At 37.8% G+C, this 21505-nt stretch overlaps 2 protein-coding genes across 2 annotated transcripts in view; both read right to left on the reverse strand.

Annotated features, from left to right (window-relative positions):
- Positions 1-17130, reverse strand: part of LOC129730758 (uncharacterized) — a 56239-nt gene extending 39109 nt beyond the window's left edge. The window contains exon 1 of the mRNA XM_055690313.1: positions 16945-17130. The gene's annotated coding sequence lies outside the window, so the exon portion shown is untranslated. The remainder of the gene's footprint in view (positions 1-16944) is intronic.
- Positions 17131-19510: 2380 nt separating this feature from the next.
- On the reverse strand, positions 19511-21344 carry LOC129730759 (uncharacterized). Its single transcript, XM_055690315.1, has 6 exons — positions 21041-21344; positions 20860-20975; positions 20532-20794; positions 20195-20470; positions 19888-20140; positions 19511-19832 (listed from the first exon to the last, which is right to left on the reverse strand). The coding sequence occupies exons 1-6, from the start codon at positions 21082-21084 to the stop codon at positions 19660-19662; spliced, it is 1125 nt and encodes a 374-aa protein (XP_055546290.1). The 5' UTR covers positions 21085-21344; the 3' UTR covers positions 19511-19659.
- Positions 21345-21505: the final 161 nt, after the last annotated feature.

Here is a 21505-nt window from a genome sequence, read left to right on the forward strand (position 1 = left end):
TACGCATATCTACGGTCTGCAGTATGATATAATCGAGCACCATTGCTGTATGAAAATTAAATTTAAGCACAATTTAACCTTTTGATTTGCATACTTGAGTTGGACATCCGATTGGAAATGTTTTGCTGTTGAGCTGAAATTTCTCATATTTTTGAAGAGTAACAACAAAACTCAACTGTTTTATTTTGGAGGTTGTTCCAATGTTTATGAGTTCAAGTCGTATGCCTATGCCTACCTACTTATATTGCCTCTACAATATATAAGTAATGAGTAACGATTTTATGGAGCAGATGATACGAGAGGTTCTACAAAAATATAAATAACTCAGATTTTTTCAATTGTCTTTTTCGTTGGTAAGTTGATAACACTGGTCGATAAAAACAAAATTAATTAGCCCTAGAGCTCAAACTGGGAAAAATGAAAGATTGTAGCTTTTTAACCGTTTCTATGAATTTAGGTGCCCCTAGCAAGCCAGGAAGTGCATCAAAAACCGCAGAGTAATTGCTCGCCGGACTCGTCACTTCTACGTTTGCTTACGGGAAAACTCATCTAAGTCTCTGAATAAATTAACTTTGCCTGTGATTCTAAAATTCACAGAAATGGTTAAAAAGCTATAATCTAGTTAAGTTGACATTTTATTTAAAAATGGGGTCCTGCGAGCTATAGATGAAGCTCTTATTTTGGTGTTCAAATACTTGAAAAAAAAAACAAAATGAAAGAACATTTTGTAATAAGGCTGATACAAATTTCGAATTCTTTTTATGTCCAAGGTTATAAAAATTAGCAAAGGGGGTGGCAAAAAATAAATAATACCGAGACGAAAAAAAATAAATATCTTTGATCAAAGTTTGTGTGCAAGTTATGACGTTTGTAACTTGCACTCAAATAAATGTTGAAAAATAACACATTATTATTATTATTATTTATTTCGCTTGCCTTTTGACGACACTCTCGCTGTCACTGGACTTGTTTGTTGCTAAATAAAGCATTTATGCTATCGGAAAACCAATAAAATGCACAAAAAGGTTTGAGCTTTTTTTTCTTCCCCTTCCAATATTCAAAATTTGTGAAGGGGGGGGGGGGGGGGGTGGCTGTGACATAAAATGAAAATAAAATTTGTAAAGGCCTAACGAATAAACGAAAAGATTAGTCATGCTACAACTACAACTATTAACGGAGGATTGCAGGGTCTGAAGCAAATAGTAGATGACGTGTGGGACATCATTTGGAATTCATGCATTAAACACTTATAAATTGCACTTCACTTATTTCGAAACAGCTCCACGGTGCTTAACGGTAGTATCGCTTATGCTTATGAAAACCACAACGCAATGCTGAGGGAAGGTTAAAACGCCTTCAACTCACACGCTATCGTTCCGATCGAATCAGAGTGCGCTTTGTCTTGATGACTCATGCGACTTATACAGTGCCTGCACAGGTATTCAACAATTGGCAAGAAATTTTTACTCGTCTCAAACCATTTAACTGAGTTTTCGTTTACATATCAATCAGTTATTGTAATTTATAGTAAACGCACCCGCCAAGCGCTTGGCAATCGATGATAATTGCTTTACTGCAATCACCCAAAAGGTAATGGAAGTTATAAATGAGATACATATATGATTTTCTATTCGCAATCAAGCGATTCCGGCGTGATAATAGAATCAACGTTTCTGTTTAACCAACAGTTTTCTGTTTAACCAACAGATAACCATTTTGACAAGCTCCGGGGACTAATTGGCCTCTTTTTCTCATGCTCAACCCATAATCTGAATTTTGCTGCTTGACTCAATGAAACTCAATTTCCTGCAGCAGTGCTACCCATTCCTACGATCGACCGGGAAGAAATTAGAAAGTGAAAAGCTTCTTAAACGGAACTAAAACAAAATTGCTAGACATAGCGTACGGAAAGCAGCGAACAAAAAAATATTAAATGTGCCAAGAGCTCGCGTGCACGCGGAGTTGGTGCGAAAACAAGCCTACGGTACAACCGCTATTTAAAACACCACTCTTTTTTGAGATCTATTTTTGTCTGTTGCGTGATAAAGAAAGGTGGTGTAAATACTATTTATACGCATAGTATAACAACAACAAGATACAACAGGAAGAGTAATATGAATACGCAAAACTTTTCCTTATTACTTTAGAAGCAATAGCGCAAAATTACCTTTTAGGTAACAAATCCATTACTTAAAAAGCAACAAAATTCTTTCCCAGTCAAGTAACAACACATACTGTCATATATTTAGCACGTGTTATGAGAGTACGACTATCTAATAATGGTCGTTTCAACCACATGCAACGTTTTTTTCTGTCGAAAAATGCTCCCTTTCCACCTCAAGTCAAAAAAAATCACACACCGTCGCATAAGTTGCACATGTTACAAGTTTTTTCAATCTCCAATTCATCCGGTGGGCGTGTATTAGTTCGCTTGTTGTATGCATACGGAGTAGCGAAAAAATATGACAAGAGCTGCCAAGCAACATTTTCCCCGTCATAGAGTATGCAAACGTTGATGATTCCAAAGACTTGAAATGCGCCTTAAAACGACATCACGATCTGTAAACTGCGTTAGAGAAAAATAAAAACATTCGCTTTCTTGCAAGTTATTTACAGCACATAATCATTGGTTCAGGAAACTCATTTGGACCTGTTTGAATATACAAAACTCGTGCCCATCCAGAACAATATTCGCAACTTCGGCAACTCTGGTCAGACAGTATTACATATTTCCATTTCAAGTAAACACTGGGGGACGAAACGAAAGTGTTTCTAATTGGACATTTGAGGTTGACGGTTGAGATTCTGATTATGTGATGAACCAGATCGTTGCATCAATACAAATGCAGCGAGTGAAGTCTTGCCAACACATGCATTGCGGTGCTTGGCTGTATGTTCTCCTGCAGAAACACATACAAGCGTGTGGCCGTCATAATTTTTATTACTTTTTGTTTGTTACTTTTTGTGTATAATGCGCAATCATAAGACACAAAAAGTAATAAAAAATTGCCCAAAAGTAATAAAATATTCCCCGTTTGCGTTGGGTGTTGTTATCAAGTAAGCCAAATTCTATAACATGATATTCTATATTTTGATAACAGAGAAAAACAAAATGAATCCAAAAATGCCATAATTTGTTATTCAGATGCCCTGAGAGCTGTTATCATACTTTATTCGGGTAAGTTATCAATGTTGTCCGCATAGTTTCGTACGCACTTTCGCCCTTTGGCCTATTTATATTTACGCATTACTAAGCTTTGGAACTTTTTTGGTAGACCTTTCAAATAGATTACGTTTTGTAGATTGGTTATTTCTACACAACGTTTTTACAGTCATTCCATTCACGGAAAGTATTTTGTTGCAAGACTAAAAACAAGTGGAACAAGGATAGTTTATTTTTTTGTTTTCCCTAATTTATTTTTAATTATGTATGTGTAACTAATTTTTAATTATGTATGTGTAACTAACTAAAGTGATGACTTTTCAATCCTTCATCAAAAAGTCCATAAAGTTAGAGTTCACTCACTCACGAAATCATTTGAAGCGTTTTTTCTATTCGTTATATAACCCCTTGATCAGTACCTACTACAAATTGTTCGATCGATCAAATGGGATCGATCGAACCAATCATGAAAACAGTAGTCGCCAGCGCGTGGTCAAACCTTCAATTCGTCCCGACGTAACGAAACAAACCCATTCGTCATGCCAGCTGCCGGTCCTAAATAAAGATTGAACCGATCTTTTAATTCGATCACGATTGATTTGGATTTTATTTTCGCGTAGAGGTTTTATCCGATTCACCTCGTGTAACGAAAGAGATGTTATCAATACCTCAGTGTGTAAAAAGTTGAACGTGCGCAGTAACAGCCGCTATTATATATATTGTGCAAATATTGCTTTCATTCACATAATATGTGAATATATAGTTATATTATAACTGTTTGTTTCTTATTGCCACGGTAGGCACAAATTTCAACCATTTCCGAATTTCTTTGCTCAGCGGAATTGATGGGTTCCTGCCTTTTCACGGCTGGCTGATGTAGTTCCGCAACTATTTTCGCTTAACAAATCAACCAGCTTGTCATCAAACGCGATACTGAAGTAAATTTATATTTTATATTTCGACATGTTTTAGGTTCATATCTCATCTACGCAGAAGTGTACTGAAATTTGAAGTTCAGCTGAACTTTGTAAAAATAAACAGCGTGTGTGGAAAGCATTAAAATGCTGAATTCGTATGAAGGAAACTGCTGAAGTAACTTTATGTGTAAATGTTTTATCACAGATCAGAAACATCAACAAACTGTTTTTGACCGCCTACGAGAGAAGTACTTAAAAGATCTCCAAAGGGATATCCCATGATATGAAATTGTGCTTACATGATATCGATAGTTGCTATCAATAGCGATCATTCGTTCTGAACCGTCAGCAACTTGGAAACGATTAGAATACTGACAAAAGCAACCCAAGAACATTTTTTCATAATGACGATGCTCTAGCACGTTAAACTTTTTTACGAAAATTATTCGTCCTATGCCATTTTTCAATGCAAATTCAAATGATAGCTCTGCAAAAAGCGTTACTTACTATACTTTGTTGACCGACGAACCGTTTACCAGTCTAGGGCCGAGTTAGCGATATCCAACGGTTCTCCAATCACCTTGTACACCAGCAGATCGTGCATCTTCCTTCATCGCGCATAATCACCGGGTACGAGGCCTACCACGGAGTTGTCGGCCTCTTGCCGGTTCTCTGCTGAAGATAGCGGCTCTTTCGTCAGCAGACTTCCTGAAATCTCGCTCGTACAAAAAAGAGACAATGCGCTTTGAGCTACAAGTCTCGTTTCTCATTCAGTCGTTTTGTGCTGTGCGCCACATGCGAGCGAGAGAACTTGCAATACGTACGAGCCATGTCTCGTCGCATGGAATTTCTTTTGTACACGAAGATATCTCGTCTCTCAACGTAACGAGCGCGGTGCATGGGCGTTGCGCACACGAGACAGCTTGCGCGCAAATTCTCGTGAGCTCGTCTCGCGAGCTAGTTTCACATATTGCTTTGAGCTGATGGAGCAAGTGAGAAATTGATTTTGCCCAGAGGGATGAAGACAGGAGATTTTATGTGATTTATTATTTACGGTGTTATAGGAGCTTGCGTCAGAGCACTGTTTGAATAATGAATGGTGTGTAAACTAATTCATTTGTTTATCAAATCATATGTTGATTAAACCTACTTTTGTTAACAATAATGAAGAACGTTTTGTTACCATATTTATATATTATTATTTTCTTTGCGAACGGTATAAAAATGCATGATATTTTTAACTGAAACAAATATATTAGATGCAGAGTGTTATGTTGGTTAACGTGGAGATGCTGTGAGTTTCTGTCGTCGTTTGAGATGTCATTGACTATTATATAATAGAAACCATTCCAAAGAAAATCATATTCAGTTTTGTACTTATAAGATTAGATGTGATTTTTTATTCGAATACAAGCCTTTCGGGAGTTAAAAATAACAGAACCACTAAACCAATATAATCAATTTTATATTTTTCAATACATGTTGGGGGTAAAGGTGTTATATAGAATTTTCAAATGAGGTATAGATATTGCAAATCAGATATATGATTCTAGAGCCACATTAACTCTAGTGCGACTATATATACTCGTATTTATAGTAATCTGATCTTTTTTTTGCTGTTAGGGGGATATTACCTTGTGCAACGATGTTAACTTTTGTAATAATCTTAGTAATATTGTTTTATGAAATTTTCCAACTAATGCACCTCCAGAAGGGTCTGAGGGCTCATACTGTATCGAAGACACAAATCTTTGAGTAACTCTGGGAGACGCGTTGCTCGAATCATGTCGCTGATACATGATGCTTTCGATACCGGAGACGAAAATGCAATTCAATGCTACGGTGTTATATTATCTAGTAAATATATGTTTTATAGTGTGCAACATGGAATTTATGAATGAATTTCAACCATTTCAACGTTCGATTCGTCAAATGCGGAGTGTTAATCCTAGAAAGATAGTCTGCGTCAATTTGAGTCCTGAGTGTTATCATGCCAAATGTCCTATCATCATCGAATATCTACCATTTTTGATTTGGCTGAATCTCAGCACACGTACCTGACTTAACAAACTGAATATTTTTCGCGGGCGGGCAATTTTTTCAGACTCACGAGAATTTTTTTAAAAGAACATAAGTATTTTGGTATATGTTTGATTCAAAGCATTGTAGCTCAGAATCCTTCAGTTGTACAAAATAAACTGTCTGAGAATGAATTTCAGGGAACTAATAATGCTTATAAAAAAAATACACCCCAATAAAACCTTTTTTGGTCAAAATAAATTATAAACAAACACCTTATCTTAATTGACAAACAAAAATTAAGAGTTATTTTTTTCTCATTTTCTTTTCAAAGAAATCCGAAGTTATAACAAATTTTCTGGTTTAAATTTCAGGATGGTGGAATGAAATGTAAATATTTTTATTGAAGGTAAACTTTTATAAAAAAAATCAAATTAAACATTTTGCAAAACATTCATGCTCTCATGATTTTGGGTGGAGGCGGGCATCGCACTTTTTGGACTAAAATGTCTATCTAAATAACTTATTTTGAGAAAAAAAGAACTGAGAAATCCGATTTTGTAACCCTTACCCGTTCACATGATTTAAAAATACTTTCGGGTTAATTTAAGCAAAATACTTTGTAGACCAATTAAAGTGAGTGTAAAATATTGCATTTTGAAGAAAAAAGTTAAATTTGAAATGGTGCTTCAGAGCATCTTTAAGCACAGCAGAGACTTTTTTATTCATGACTCAAAATATTATCCCTAATATTTAACTATTTGAAGTATTTATTAAAAATGATTTAAAAGCGGAAGAAAACCAGATGTAATTTTCCAAGAAAAAAATAAAGTTTATGATTTTAAGAGGTTTTAGTAAACATTTTCAATCAAAAAGTTCGACTAGCTTTTGTTGTCAAAGCATTTGTTTATAAGGTTTACTGCCCATAAACGCATAAAAGTCACACTGCCAAAAACGTACAACTGAGTAAAACGCAGTAGACGCAGGTAAACCATAGCATTTTTTCCTTCCTATGGATTCAATCAAAGAAACAAAAATTTAAAATAAGCATTCATCCGAGGTAAATATATTCGTGCAGAATATTTTTATATGCAATAAGGTTATGTTGTTCCGATCAGTACACTTTATTTAGTCTTTGAATGAAAGTTACCATGATTTTCTGCTAATTGGTTTTAGTTCTGAGCCGGTTATGCGTTTATCCGTAACGTGGGCCTGACCAGAATCAATATTTTTTTCATTATTTTAGCAACAAACCTAACTTTTGTTGTAAATTTTCGAGAGCACACGTAATGTAAAGAAGTTTCTAAGGTTTATCTCAAAAGTGATGAAAACTCACATGGGACTGTTATGCATTTATGGGCAGTTTAGCAGAATGAACAAAATCTTAGAACATCATAGAATCGTCGAAACATTACAGAAAAAGTTATGGACAAAAAACTAATTTTGAGGGGTGTTTTTCCTTTCATTCAGTACTCGGTTGGATACAACTAGAAACAGTTGAACTCTTATGAGTAATACATTTCTTTTGACAAACTTTCAAATGCATACAGTCTGGTTTGCTACTATCTGCAAACTTCGCAGAAACATGGACTCAGAATATGGTTATTTTCAGCAAAAAAAAACTAGAAATATCTTTACAACAAATAAAAATAGCAAACAAATATATTTTACAAAAATGCAAGGTTTAGCAGAATGAACAAAATCTTAGAACATTTTGAATTGTTTCGACGATTACAGAAAAAGTTATGGCCGAAAAATTAATTTTGAGGAGTGTTCCTCGTAAAACTCTGCTTCGTCATATCGGACGTACAGTTAGAAGATTACAGTGTTCAGCAATTCTTTTTCTTATATATTTTCCTACAACTTTGCTGAAGAAAGCAATCTGGTATTTTGAAAATTAGAAAAAATAGTTTTTATATCTAACTTCTAGGAGGATTGATAAAAAAACCGAAAATGCCAAAAGAAAGGCCTTGTTATATGGAATAAACTTGCTGAAGACACTGGGTACATACAATCAATATTTCACAGTCGAATCTAAACGATTTTGAGTTTAGACCAGTGTGGGTTGCTTTAAAAAAATTAACTATTTTACTCTATTTTTTGCTAACCAAGGTCAAGTGTTCATTAACAATTCACTCTGGCCCAAAAAGTTTAAAAAAATACATAGTTTGCCAAGTCAAACACGAGTGCAAAGTTCCATTTAAATCGAATAAAATTGACTTTACCTAACAGAACCGCACAAAATAAGTATTACTTTGAGCCTGGTACACGAGAAAGTCTCACGAGCTCTGGCGCACGAGCTGTATCATGTATGTACAGTACAGGCGTCTCGCTCAATTCGTAGTGCGACGAAACATCGCTTGCGCATCGCAATCCGAACCGAAAGAGAAGCGAAAGAGCAACCTGCAAATCGCATGTGACGTTGTCTCGTCTCGTCGCACGTACATGGATATTCTTCGAGCGAGAGAAAGATTTCTCTCGTCGCTTAAGAAAAAAGTACGTACACAGGAAGTCTGTTCGTCAGGCTTTCTGGCTTTATGTCCAGCTCATTGAAGTCTGTCACGCTGTATTACCTTCATTAAATCAGCATGTTTGTATACCTTGTACAACTCGTGATTCATGCACCTGCGCCACACACCATCTACCAATTTACCGTCCAATTCTGACACTCTTCGCTCAGCTTTCTTCAGCGTACATGCTTCATGTCCGTTAGCGAACCTATACATTAGAGGAATGACAAGACACTCACCGTTAAGGCAACTGTCAACATCAAAACGGCCGAGTTATATCATTTTGCATTGCCGTTATCCGTTTTGATGTTGACAGTTGCCTTAACGGTGAGTGTCTTGTCATTTCTCTAATGTATAGGTTCGCTAATGTCCGTAGAGGGCCACTGGAAGGATTAGCGTCCTAAACAACGCTACACCCAACGCAAACGGGGAACATTTTATTACTTTGGGGCAATTTTTTATTATTTATTGTGTCTTATGACTGCGCATTATACACAATTAGTAACAACTAAAAAGTAACAAAAAATATGACGGCCACACGCTTGTATGTGTTTCTGCAGGAGAACATACAGCCAAGCACCGCAATGCATGTGTTAGCAAAACTTCACTCGCTGCATTTGTATTGATGCAACGATCAGATTAATTTTTGTCCTCTCCATCCACACATAATGAGAATCTCACCCGTCAACCTCAAATGTCTAATTAGAAACACTTTCGTTTCGTCCCCCAGTGTTTACTTGAAATGAAAATATGTTATACTGTCTGAACAGAGTTGCCGAAGTTGCGAATATTGTTCTGGATGGGCACGAATTTTGTATTTTCAAACAGGTGCAAATGAGTTTCCATGAACCAATGAGTATGTTTACTGGATAGCTTGCAAGAAAGCGAATGTTTTTGTTTTTCTCTAACGCAGTTTACAGATCGTGATGTCATTTGGAGATGCATTTCAATTCTTTGAAATCATCAACGTTTGCATACTCTATGACGGGGAAAATGCTGCTTGGCAGCTCTTGTCATATTCTTTCTCTACTCCGTATGCATACAACGCGCGAACTAATACACGCTCACCGGATGAATTGGAGATTGAAGAAACTTGTAATATGTGCAACATATGCGACGGTGTGTGATTTTTTTTTCTTGCGATGGAAAGGGAGCAGTTTTTGACAGAAAAAATCGTGCATGTGGTTGAAACGACCATTATTAGATAGTCGAACTCCCGTAACACGTGCTAAATATATGACAGTATGTGTTGTTACTTGACTGGGGAAGAATTTTATTGCCTTTTAAGTAATAGGTTTGTTACCTTTAAGGCAATTTTGCGCTATTGCTTCTAGAGTAACAAGGAAAAGTTTTGCGTGTAGCTTTGAGCGCATTTGCAAACTATGGAACCTTAGCTGAGTAGGGTGAATATGTATAAAACGCCCCCCCGGGGCATAAGGCCCCAGTCCATTTATTCGGAAACACACAATAAAAAGGAAAGAGACTATTGGGAATCCGTAGCGGGTCATAGGACCAACCTTCTGTGCAAGTTTGATAATTGTCACTAGCAGCAAAAAATAAACAAAAATCAATTTTGAATTGAGCTGCTTCAGATCTAATTTCTTGCAGCGTTTCCGTAACATTTTTTCACTAATGTATAAAGTTTATTACCTGGTTTTTGTACTTATATATCTCAAATGAACCTCTAAGCTGCTGTATCTAGTGAAGAAACGATAAAAATTGTATAATTTGCTTAAATATCCAATGCTTTCTGCTACATTACAGCTCCCGGGCAATATGCCCCACCGCTAGCCCGACTGATTTGTTCATTGCTTTAGCGTTTGCTTCTAAGACTTCAAGCGCTGTTTCACTTCGCATGCTGAGCTGGCATATGAAGCTACTGCATGGGGCATATTATAATGCATCTGGGGCGTTGTGCCCCGGTAGATTGGAAAGCTTGCAATTTTGTCATATTTTTTAATAAAATTATGGCGTTTTCGTGTAATAGTAATTACAAAACAAAATAATAGCAGTGCATTACCAACTAAAAAGTGTATCCAACTGCATGAAAGATTTGTTGTTTGTGATAAACAAAGCTACAATATTGACGATGTTCCTTAGGGGTGGCGTATTATACCTGTTTACCCTACGCAGTCCATAGAAGGTCCTGTTCGCAGCTACAACTTGTCTTCTTCCCCATTAATCTCCACTCAGTCGTATGCTGCCTTTGAATCTTCAAACAGTTGATGAGTCTACAAGTTATTATCCCGGAGCTTATCGGGTGAAAAATTGATCCGTGGGCTGACGAAGGATTCTGTTAACGGTCTCAATCTAAAGAACAGGATACGGAAGAGCACTTTGTATACAAAGTTGAGCAACAGAATGCCTTAATAGTCGATTGCCCCTTTTGTAGAATGGGCATATGAGGCCTTCCAGCCCATAAAGCAGTACTGAGGGTAATATTTTCACAAAATTTGTCAAAGTTTGTGTCAATACCTCAGTCAATAATATTGTATTTAGTTACTATTGTCAAAAATGACTTGTTTGACGGCTCCAAGAAACCAATGCGTTTAAAAAGCTCGATTTCCAAATCTCAGCATCTTTCGTATTTTTCCCAGATTTTGCTCATGCGTCCTGTTTGCTTGCCTGCAAGCTCGTAAATCACGATAACATTTTAGCACACGAGTTCTCCATATGGTTCCTGTCTTAGAATCCGAGTGTCCTGGGTTTTTCATAATTATTCCTAAAACCATCAACCTCAGTTTCCAGTCATAAGTTCCATTACGACGCTTCCTCTCTGGTCCATCCGAACAACAGAACCAAGTTTTTTGTTTTATTTGAAGCCACAAACAATCCTAAATTAATCGGAAGTCGATTAGTTTTGTCTCCGCGTTTCGAATTTTTATGAAAAAAACCTGCTTTTTTGCATTTTCCATTCTAGCCTACTTTTTTTCATTTTCCATTCTGAATTGGAACTCGACCTTCTGTTTATTCATACACAGACTTCACTGCCTACTGTTTAGTTTACAGGACAATTACGGGACTAGCGTTACGATCCTACTGACACTAACAGTCACTCCCGAGCCGCGACTTGAACCTACGACGATTGGCTTGTTAGGCCAGCATCGTACCTCGAGACCATCTGGGAGCATTTTCCATTCTAAAGAGCTCAAAATGATCTAAACCATGCGTTTCATGACTTCAAAATACAGGTTTTTTGATGCTTAATAACTTTACCGAAGACACTAAAGAACTAGGATATCCCTAAAAATGCTATAGCTTTGAGGGCCTAACTGTATTGAATCCACAAATGGCCGACTTCGTGCCACCTCTTCGAATTTCCAGAAGCACAAGACTCGGTAACAGTCAATGCGTCACCTTTAAAAACACTAGGTATTTTATGTTTGCTGCGGTGAAGTAAACATAAAATTGCGTTTTCACAGGGAACACATTATCTATTTCCGAGTCTTGTGCTTCTGAAAATTCGAAGTGGTGGCTCGAAATCGGCCGGTTGTGTATTCAATACCGTTTTACCTTACCCGTTACTTATGATGGAAATCATACTGACGCCTGTACAGCGGCAGTGTTGGCGAAAAAAAATATTTTCAGCAATTAATTCGACATACTCAACTTTGAACAGCTATAACTTTTTTTAGGGACATTCTAGCTCTTCAGTGTCTTTGGTAAAATCGTTAGACATTTAAAATACTATACTTTAACGCAATGTAGTTCATTAATAAAGCATTATTAAGCTCTCTAAAAAGGGAAATGCAAAAAAGTAAGTTTTCCCATACAATATTTAATACTAATTTAAAATGCAATGCGCCAAGTAGAGACGAAACCAATCGACTTACTGGAAAGTTCAGAATTGTAAGGGGCCCCAAAAGGAACCAAAAAAAACTTGGTTCTGGAAAATTGATCACTTTACTCATCCTAATGTGGATGTATGTGTATGTGTACGTGCAGGTGCATGTGTATGTTGGGATGTGCATGCATATATAAGGGAGTGTTTGTTTGTTTGTTTATTTTTATAAGAGACCTTTTACCCACAATGGTCATTCGGGTCTCAAAGGGTAAGGGAGTGTGCTCCCAGCTAATGTCGTAAAAGTTCTCAATAAACACAGCTTCAATAAAAATTGATTCAGGAATATCTTGTATTTTATTTTTTTAACGCCTTTGCAAAGTGTATTCGAACTTATTGAACACCCTGTAAACTAAACATTGAATAAAGAGGTGTTTCAAAAAGTTGACATCAGGGGAAAAAATGTACCAAGCGATAACAATTTTTCTATGACATTCGAATGCGTTCCTCTATAAAAGAAGTGGTAACGGCATAATAAAGACAACCGACAGAAAAAATGTTTGCGTCGCCATCTAGTTCCCCATACACAACTGTTTCTTTATTGCCGTTCACCATATTCTCATGTCGACGATGGTATGTATGGTTGTATATAACATTCAGTATGCGATACACACTTTCTTTAGTACACAGCCGCCATATTGCCGAGTTTGCTTTTCTTTACACGAAGGCTGTCGGTAAGGTGCCGAACAATCTGTATTTTACTCCTTACGGTTATTTTTCCTACAGCCTTTTATAACAGCCGTCACACGACGTTCGGCATAAGCAAATGAAAAAAGCAAAGACGGGGGCCTTGCGTGGTTGGTAACGGCTCCGCCAACCACGCTCGACCCCTGGGTTCGAATCCCAACGCCGACATAGGTGTCGATGGTTGTGGGGTGGCGTGATCTAGTCACAACCAACCCAACTGGTCTAGATTTAATCCTAGCCGACACCGGGAGATTTTCTGAGGCGAAAAATCTCTGGGATCACGCCTTCCATCGCATGAGGAAGTAAAACCATTGGCGCCCGTCCGTTAATCAACGGGTCATAAGTTAGGGTCCTGGATGGAGTAGCCTCCCCGGACGTCGGTGATTGGCACAACAACAGTGGCGGAAATAGACCGACGAAAAATAAGCGAGAATAAAAAAAATTAAAAAAGGGGAGAAAATGTTACCGGTGGATTTGGGACAAATTTTCCAAGCTTCTCATTTTTTCATTATAAAATGACGAACCAGAGCCTCTTGAAACTGGTTTTACGTGTCTGTAGGTTTGTTTCCATTTGAACAATCATTCAATGAAAAGTTAAAAAGTTAAAAAACATATTAAGCTTGTGAAAAAAGCATAACAAAATTGGTTCCGTTTCGCCAATCGCAATTGAAAACATAATCTAACCCAGAACTGTGCTTGAGTTTATAGGCGCTAATAGGTACTGACCAAAAGAACATATAATGTCATTGTATGCCACACCCGTTCGAATCGTCGCAAGCTTGCTTTTATTCATTCATCCATTCGTGTGTTTTATTTGCAGACACGATTGCCAATCAAATAAGCACCATCAAATACGAAATCGCGAATGCTTCGCTACCGACCGTTATTAAAATTGTCACTGCAGAAAGAATCTTCAAATTATGATGTGGCTTAACGTGAACGTGGACGCACATAAACCGGATTCCGCATTCTGGGCTGTTATACAAGAAGAATCACCATCATTAAAGGTGTTGATCTTAGTCAAGAATACTTTTGACGGATCTTGAAACAACAGTGGAATGTATTCGAAGAAATCTGCCCGGATGAGATCATCCGTAATTTTATCGTGTGCTTTTTTGTAGAGCTGTTATAAACTGCTGTACTGACTGGCGAAAACTCAGTATGAAGTGTCAATCGATAATCCACAAATAACTGTTCATAACAACTAAACAAATTGAAACATTCTTAGGTTGTTCCTGATTTACTAGGCCACCAATTTTTGCGCTTGTTGCATTGTGTTCAAATGTTTGAATAAATTCAACCACCATTGTAACTGTTCTGAAGAGGAAAAAGTCATTATCTTTCCCTGCACGTACTTGAGCATCGGATATGGGGTTCGAGCACCATCGAGTAGCGCTACGATAGCAACGTGTACATTTCTTCGAATCACGAAAAACGTCCTACCTACCAACGGTGCACGTATTACTCAGATCGTAATACGTGCACTAAGAATATTTGTAACCCATCATGTGTCGCATGTTTCAAGAGCAACATACTAGAAACCGAAAAAAACGATCATGCTATTGGAACTTTCGGTTTTAGGTCGGACAGTCACCTACCTATGTGACCAATGGAACTTATAAGACCAATGGCAAAAGTTGACTTCTATGTACTAGAGCCGAATAACTACGATATGAGCCGTTGCGGAACAGAGTGGTCCAAAGACCATTTTTCCGAAAATGAGTTTTTTGCATAAACCGCATCTACTCAAAAAGCTGAAGTTGGAAAATTGAGAAAATTTCGAAAAATCGAACTTTAAAGCTGATTTATACCGTGTTGAAATTTCGTCCGAAACATTTGTGTTTGAGTACATAGACCACTCTGTTCCGAAACGATTTAAGGTTTCCAGTGAATATATATATATATATATATATATATATATATATATATATATATATATATATATATATATATATATATATATATATATATATATATATATATATATATGAGTCAGAGTGGTCTATGTACATTGGTGAGATAAAATCACTTATGTCAAAAAGAAACTGTTAACTTTATGTATTCCCATGTTAAATCACTCCATAACTTTTATATTAGAACATTTTGTTTAAAAGAATCCATTGAACAGAATTTATTCAGGAATTTTTCGAAAATTACTTCTCCTGAAAAATTTGATCGATGGCACATGGACCACTCTGTTCCGCAACGACTCATATATAGGTTCTGGAAAATGTTCAAACAAATATAAAACACATAAACTCAAAACAACTGTGTTACGTAATGCTCTTGAAATCATTTATGAGAAAATTACGAAATCACAGTAATTTCACAGATCATTGAAAAAAATCGAATGCCAGAATAGACTTTTACCCTGGGTATATAATTACGACAAATGGTTATAACATTGCACAGTACATGCGCTGCTCCTCATTCAAGCAGTAATTACTTTCACTATGAATTTAACAGTCCGATATTCGATTTGTTTAGTCCGCCGCATTGTTATTAATCGTCGTCTACAACTATTCATTTAATTACTACCTGCTTAAACTGGTAATTTACTGTGGCATTCAAAACTCACATGGTACCGCTCACCTTTGCTGTGGTGACATCCAATCATGCTGATCTCCATTCAACCTTCATACATATTTATTATCAGCCATACCACATTAGTATTCAGAAGGCAGAGTGCGAAACGTTATTTTTCCTACATTCACATTTGGTTTCCTTCGAGTTACGTTCTTCGGTTTCTTCTACGCAAGTGTCACCAAAATCAAACCCTTTCTTCAGGGAGTCACACTACGAGCGAACAGCGATCGTTCATGCGAGATATAAATACACTAGGCAATACTTCAGTCTTTTTTATCAGTCAATCTTTCAGACGACTGCCACTTCGACTCACATTATCGTTTTTTTTTTTTTGTTTATCGCACGTTTATTTTATGTTCAACACAAAAAAAAACTGAAAACTGGTGCTAATTACAAATCCTACACTATAGTGGTAGAAGCAAACCAGCAGTCAATAACAGATATTACATTTTCGCTACACTTCCTCGATCAGTTCAAATTTTCTTTCATCAATGTTGAATAAACTTTATTAATACGGGTGCCCGCGCAAAATGCACATCGCTGAAACGCCCAAGTGAAGCTTCGAGCGTAAAATATCGCTGGATGTAGAAAGTCTCAATACCCTGAATTGAGGTTCCACCGTTCGACGGCCGGCTGAATCGTGAACAGCCCGAATATGTGCTGCCCAAGCCACGGGCGAAACAAAAGAGCTCATGCGGCGTAAGATGGTTGGGAATATTAAAAAAAAAAGTCATGGTCAAAGCATTCAACAAAATTGCACAGATGATTAGAGCAACCATTAAACTAGAGTGTTCGAGGAATTGTTTTTCTTTTCCATCAAACTCTACTAGAGATTATAAGAAAAGTTGTTGTTCTTTTCAAATTACTACCCGATTGAGGCGTCGCACTGCACACTGCGACTTTGAATAACCCGCACAGACAAAGTGGGTGTATTGCGGGAAACCCGCCGAGGTAAATCCAAGAGTGAAGAAACGAATCCAGCAGCGCCCCAAATACGAATAAAGACTACAACGCTGAAGATTTAATTCGACCACCAATACAGCAACAGTCAAAAACAACCGTCCGCGAATCGTGCGCGCGGTGGAACACAAATAAAAAAAAATCCATCATATATCATGCCGCTGAATGACCACGAAATATGACGCGATGGGTGAGTAATGCAATAAAAATACCAAATAAATAATGCTAAATCTCGCGTGTAGTTGAATACATGTGACCCACCGTCAATAATCGCCGAGAAGAACTGCTTCGAAAATAGCCGGCAGCAGACGACGAACCTCCTTTCGTTGTCCTATCCGTTCCGTTTGTTTAGGTTTCTGCTTTCTGCGGCTCAGCGTGGTGGACAAAAGATCACTGCAAGCAACGAACGACTACCAAACAACCAAACACAACCGCACCGCCCGGGTAATAAAACACGACTAAATAGAAAATAGAGCCAAGCAAACGAAGCAAACCAAACTATACAGCATTGGGCGATCACGATCGTTTCTTTGGTACCGAATCGATATCCGTGCGCCAGCAATTTGATCTTTTGAATCGATCATTGCTGATAGCGAATTTCTCGAAATAAAAAAGAGAAAGAGAATCTTCAGTTCACCAACTCACCTCGATTCGACCTGAAAGCAAACTAACTGCTGTCAAAACCGTCAAAACCCTTCTTTATTCGGGGCTACGAAGCTGCTGATATTTGTTGTTTGATGTTTTTTGCAAAGGAGAGTAAAGGAAAGAAATATTTTGCTTTTGTCATAACGCATTAGTATGACAACCTATACCAGCGGTTCTCAACCTTTTTTTTGTCCGCGTACTTAGGGCCGGCGTTTCATGTGGGTAGTACGGGTAGTAGTACCCACTCGGAAAATATCCATGTGGGTACTCACCCACACGGAACTATCGGACAAAACCAAAAAAAAAGTAATGTTGCGAGCGACAGATTTTTTGATGGATATCGTTGAGCGAGAGATTACAAATCTACAGATTTATGTACAGTTGTAAAGTTTCTAAGGGGAAAGGATTATTTTTTTTAACTGTTTCATTTACGATAGAGAATTTCATTTACGATAGTGTTCTAAATTTCATTTACGATAGAGTTCTAAAATTTCGCTTTCTCGTAAAAATTTCCCATGCCAAATTTGAGCTCAATCGGAATTCGGGAAGTAGAGCCTCAAAGCGGTCAAAGTTACAGTTTTTTGATCGATGATAGAAATGTTCGAGCTGGGAGTGTCTCTTGTGTGTTCTGGTGTAGCTCGAGTCTCCAAACGCAAAAGTTTCCATGTCCCTGAAATTTTTTTTTATAAACAAATTTTTATGGAATAACATCGATATTTCATGCATTTCTAAGAGATTTGCTATAAAAAAATCGATTTCGGAAACTTCAAGAACTACTCTTGTGCATTTTTAGGTTGGTCAAAAATGTAAGACTTTTACGACTGTAAGTGAAACCTCAGAAGTCCGATTAAGCTCAAATTTTGGATGGAGACTTTTTTCGAGAAGACAAAATTGTTGAGCCCTAACGTTTGCATTAAAAAATGTTAAAAATGCCGATTTTTCATGGGTTTACCTTTACACGCACTGACGAAACTACCCATGCAGCATCAATCATAGTAACCCATGAGTCAGCAGAAAAAAATTGACTCGAACTCTAACCGTAATGGAGAAAACAGTGAAGCTACTCTGTTCAGAAGTCTGCGCGATCAGAGAACGGTACCCCGCCGCATCGAAAACGGACATCGTACGGAAAAGGGACGCCGGATACGCTTATTCCGGTATCTACGACATCTTGGCACTGTTGGACTACAATCATAGCATCGAAAGAAAGACCGGTTCCGTACGGCCGACGACCCTGAGCGACAAAAAGCTCCAAAGAATGCTGAAGAGAAAGACCGAGAGAAAAGTGACTACATCGCTGCGTACGCTTGATCGGGAGGTCGGTGCAACCGGCCAAACAGTGGAAAAGTACTTGGCGAACATGGACATCAGAAAGCGGCAGTCCCGTCCATTGGTCTCAGAGCTGCAGGTGATGACGCAATGTCAGCGGTTGAATAAGATGGTCGAGTCGATTTTTCCGGCGAATCGCGATGTGATGGTGGTGGTCGACGCCGAGACCTATCTCACCCTGGATGGCAGCGACTGGTAGGGCACTCCGTATTTTACTTACCCCCGAAGAAAGTGAGCTCTGGGGTAAAATTCATTTCACACACCAAATTCCCAAAGAAGGTGTTGCCGTGGCTGGCAATCAGCGAGAAGCTCCGTACTGGCCGTGAACGGGGATGTTTATATTACGATGTGCCTGCTGGAAGTTGCGTCGTTTATTAGGAAATACCATGGGGGCGAAGACGAGGTGCTCTGGTCGGATCTGGAGTCGACTACTCGATGCAATCGTTGGAGGAGATGAAGCGGCTGAAAATCGATGCGGCACTCTGGTCGGCCAACCCACCCAACATTCCCCAGCTGCGTCCCATCCAGAGTCAAACCAGAAGCGTAAGACTTACTCGCTTAAACAAAGAAAGAACCCAAAAACATGCCTACACGCGTGTTTTCGTCCACCATGGCGAATGTTCTGGTAAACTCCCGGAAAGCCGCTCGCAAGGGCGTGGAATTGCTATTGCAAGTGAGTCTATATAATTACCTTCCATGGGAAATTCATTAAAATCAATTAGGGGCCATCCATATACCACGTGGACAGATTTTTGACGATTTGATAATAAGATAAAAAATTGCAAAATAAATTCCAAACTTGTTGAAATTGCTAAAAAAAATTAAAATTTCTTTTAGGAATAACTATAAATGATTCACGTGAAATAGAACATCTTTTATTGCCTGAAAACAGAAAACTGTGTAAAAAAACCTATCAGTCAGAATTTTCACTTTTAGTTCCACATTGCTAAACGGACATTACTACTATCAATGCTGCGAGAGTATTTACATGAAAACGCAACTTTAAATAGAAAGTCTAGACCGTTTCGCGTTGCAAACACAAATAGCTTTTACTGTTTTGAACAACAAAAACATCGTAAGAAAGATCAGCGGAACCGACGATATAATTAAGTAGGATATCAACTGGTGGAAGCGATTGGTAGTCCAGAGAACTGTATATTGTAGCTTGGTTCCATCTGAAGAAAGAAATCTCGAGTTGAATTTGTCTCTTGCTGAGTGCGCGTCACTTACCTATAACCGCAAAACCATAGCCAATGTCGGGTACGCCCATTCGATAGGAACATGTTGGAATAACGATTTCCAACAATTCCTGTGTGTCCTTGTGATAACGCAGATCGAAACTATGCACTTTGTAGGCAGTCTTTTTATCACCACTTAGTGGCAAATAGGTAGCTGATCGCAAATGTTTGCGGTGTATTCGAACGTACCGGGAGGAGTGCAAATGACCGGAGAATATTACGTTGGGTTTAAGTTTTTCAATTGCCTGCAAAATTATTTCATATACTAATTTGAGCATACTCACTATCTACAAACTTACCTCATAAGTAAATGTTCCCGGGGTGCTCAGGAATGGCATATGGCTCAAAAAAATTCTTATGTACTGATCCGCAGCATCTTCCCCTTGTTCATTTATAAGCCGAGGGTCATTTAACGGCATCTCGTGTGTGATTCGGTTGATATTATAAATTGTAACATTTTCATTTATAATCCATGCTGGCTTTTCGCTGAAGTACTGTCGGAACCGTCGCACTATCGATGGCTTTACTTCCTCTCCTTCTCCACCAATATCGTTATCTCCTGATACGTAGATTGCCTTATATGTGCAGTAAACAAATGAAATTATAATCGAATTATCACAAAAATGGAGCACTTACTGTTGCTGTCGCATGTCTAGGAAAAATCGCCCCAAAGCGTTCGTAGTATTCTTTAAAGTAATCCTCATTTGAGGTAATTCCCTCATCCATGAGATCTCCAAGGAAACAAATAACATCCGGTTTCACATGCTCAAGAGCCCTTTCATAATACCACGCCAGGTAGCGATCCGAGTCATAATTCGCCATGCCAGAGTAGAAATGCGAATCGAAAGATTTACCCAAGATCTGAGGGTCTCCAACAAATAATATTCGCAAACACTTTTCTATGTCGAAAATAAATCGTAGTAAGAACATTAACTGTTATGCGTTTTTGTAAATCGACACCTACCATGTTTACAGTAAATATTCGACCATTTGAGTTTTTGAAGAACATAAATGAATACTTCATTATAAAGGATAAGTATAATCAACACCATCAAATAGACACGCCAAATCGGGTGCAATCTAAAATCATGTTCACACAATTAGTTATGCAACTTTGTAGAAATACAAGTTCGCAGTTTTTTTACCGCATAAATTTCTTCCGTATTCTAGACAGCGATAATTTAGCCATTGGCACTTGGATGCACAATTATGTAGTAGACCATTGATTCATACCATTAATTTTAAACTATAGATAAACACGAAATAAAATATTGCACACAACTTGTGAAGAATAAACTTCACAAAAATACTAGCCGCATACGTGAGCAAATAAACAACTCTTTTCCCGCAGTATAAAATATCAACATGACATGCTCATTAAGAAAATACAGCTGATCCCGTCCCGGTCAAAATAAATTCTCGCACGATAAATAAATCCGATGAAACGTGTCAACGATACACGCTTGTGAAATTTGACACAAAGATCAGTGAAATGTATGCCATTTCAACAGCTTTGGAATAGTGTATCGCATACCGCCGCTTAGGTCATATTTTTCCGTTTTATTAAAAATTAAAATGCGCAAATCATAAATAATCAATTTTAACCATTT

This window comes from Wyeomyia smithii, chromosome 3 (assembly GCF_029784165.1).
Source record: "Wyeomyia smithii strain HCP4-BCI-WySm-NY-G18 chromosome 3, ASM2978416v1, whole genome shotgun sequence".
In the NCBI taxonomy this organism is placed as follows: Eukaryota; Metazoa; Arthropoda; class Insecta; order Diptera; family Culicidae; genus Wyeomyia; species Wyeomyia smithii.

Excerpts from the sequence above, each read along its gene's own strand:
- LOC129730759 (XM_055690315.1), bottom strand. The coding sequence starts at position 21,084 with ATGGCTAAATTATCGCTGTCTAGAATACGGAAGAAATTTATGCG. Across the intron at positions 20,795-20,859 it reads GAATATTTACTGTAAACATG|AAAAGTGTTTGCGAATATTA; the intron begins GTAGGTGTCGAT and ends TTTTCGACATAG. Across the intron at positions 20,141-20,194 it reads CGGGAACATTTACTTATGAG|GCAATTGAAAAACTTAAACC; the intron begins GTAAGTTTGTAG and ends ATAATTTTGCAG.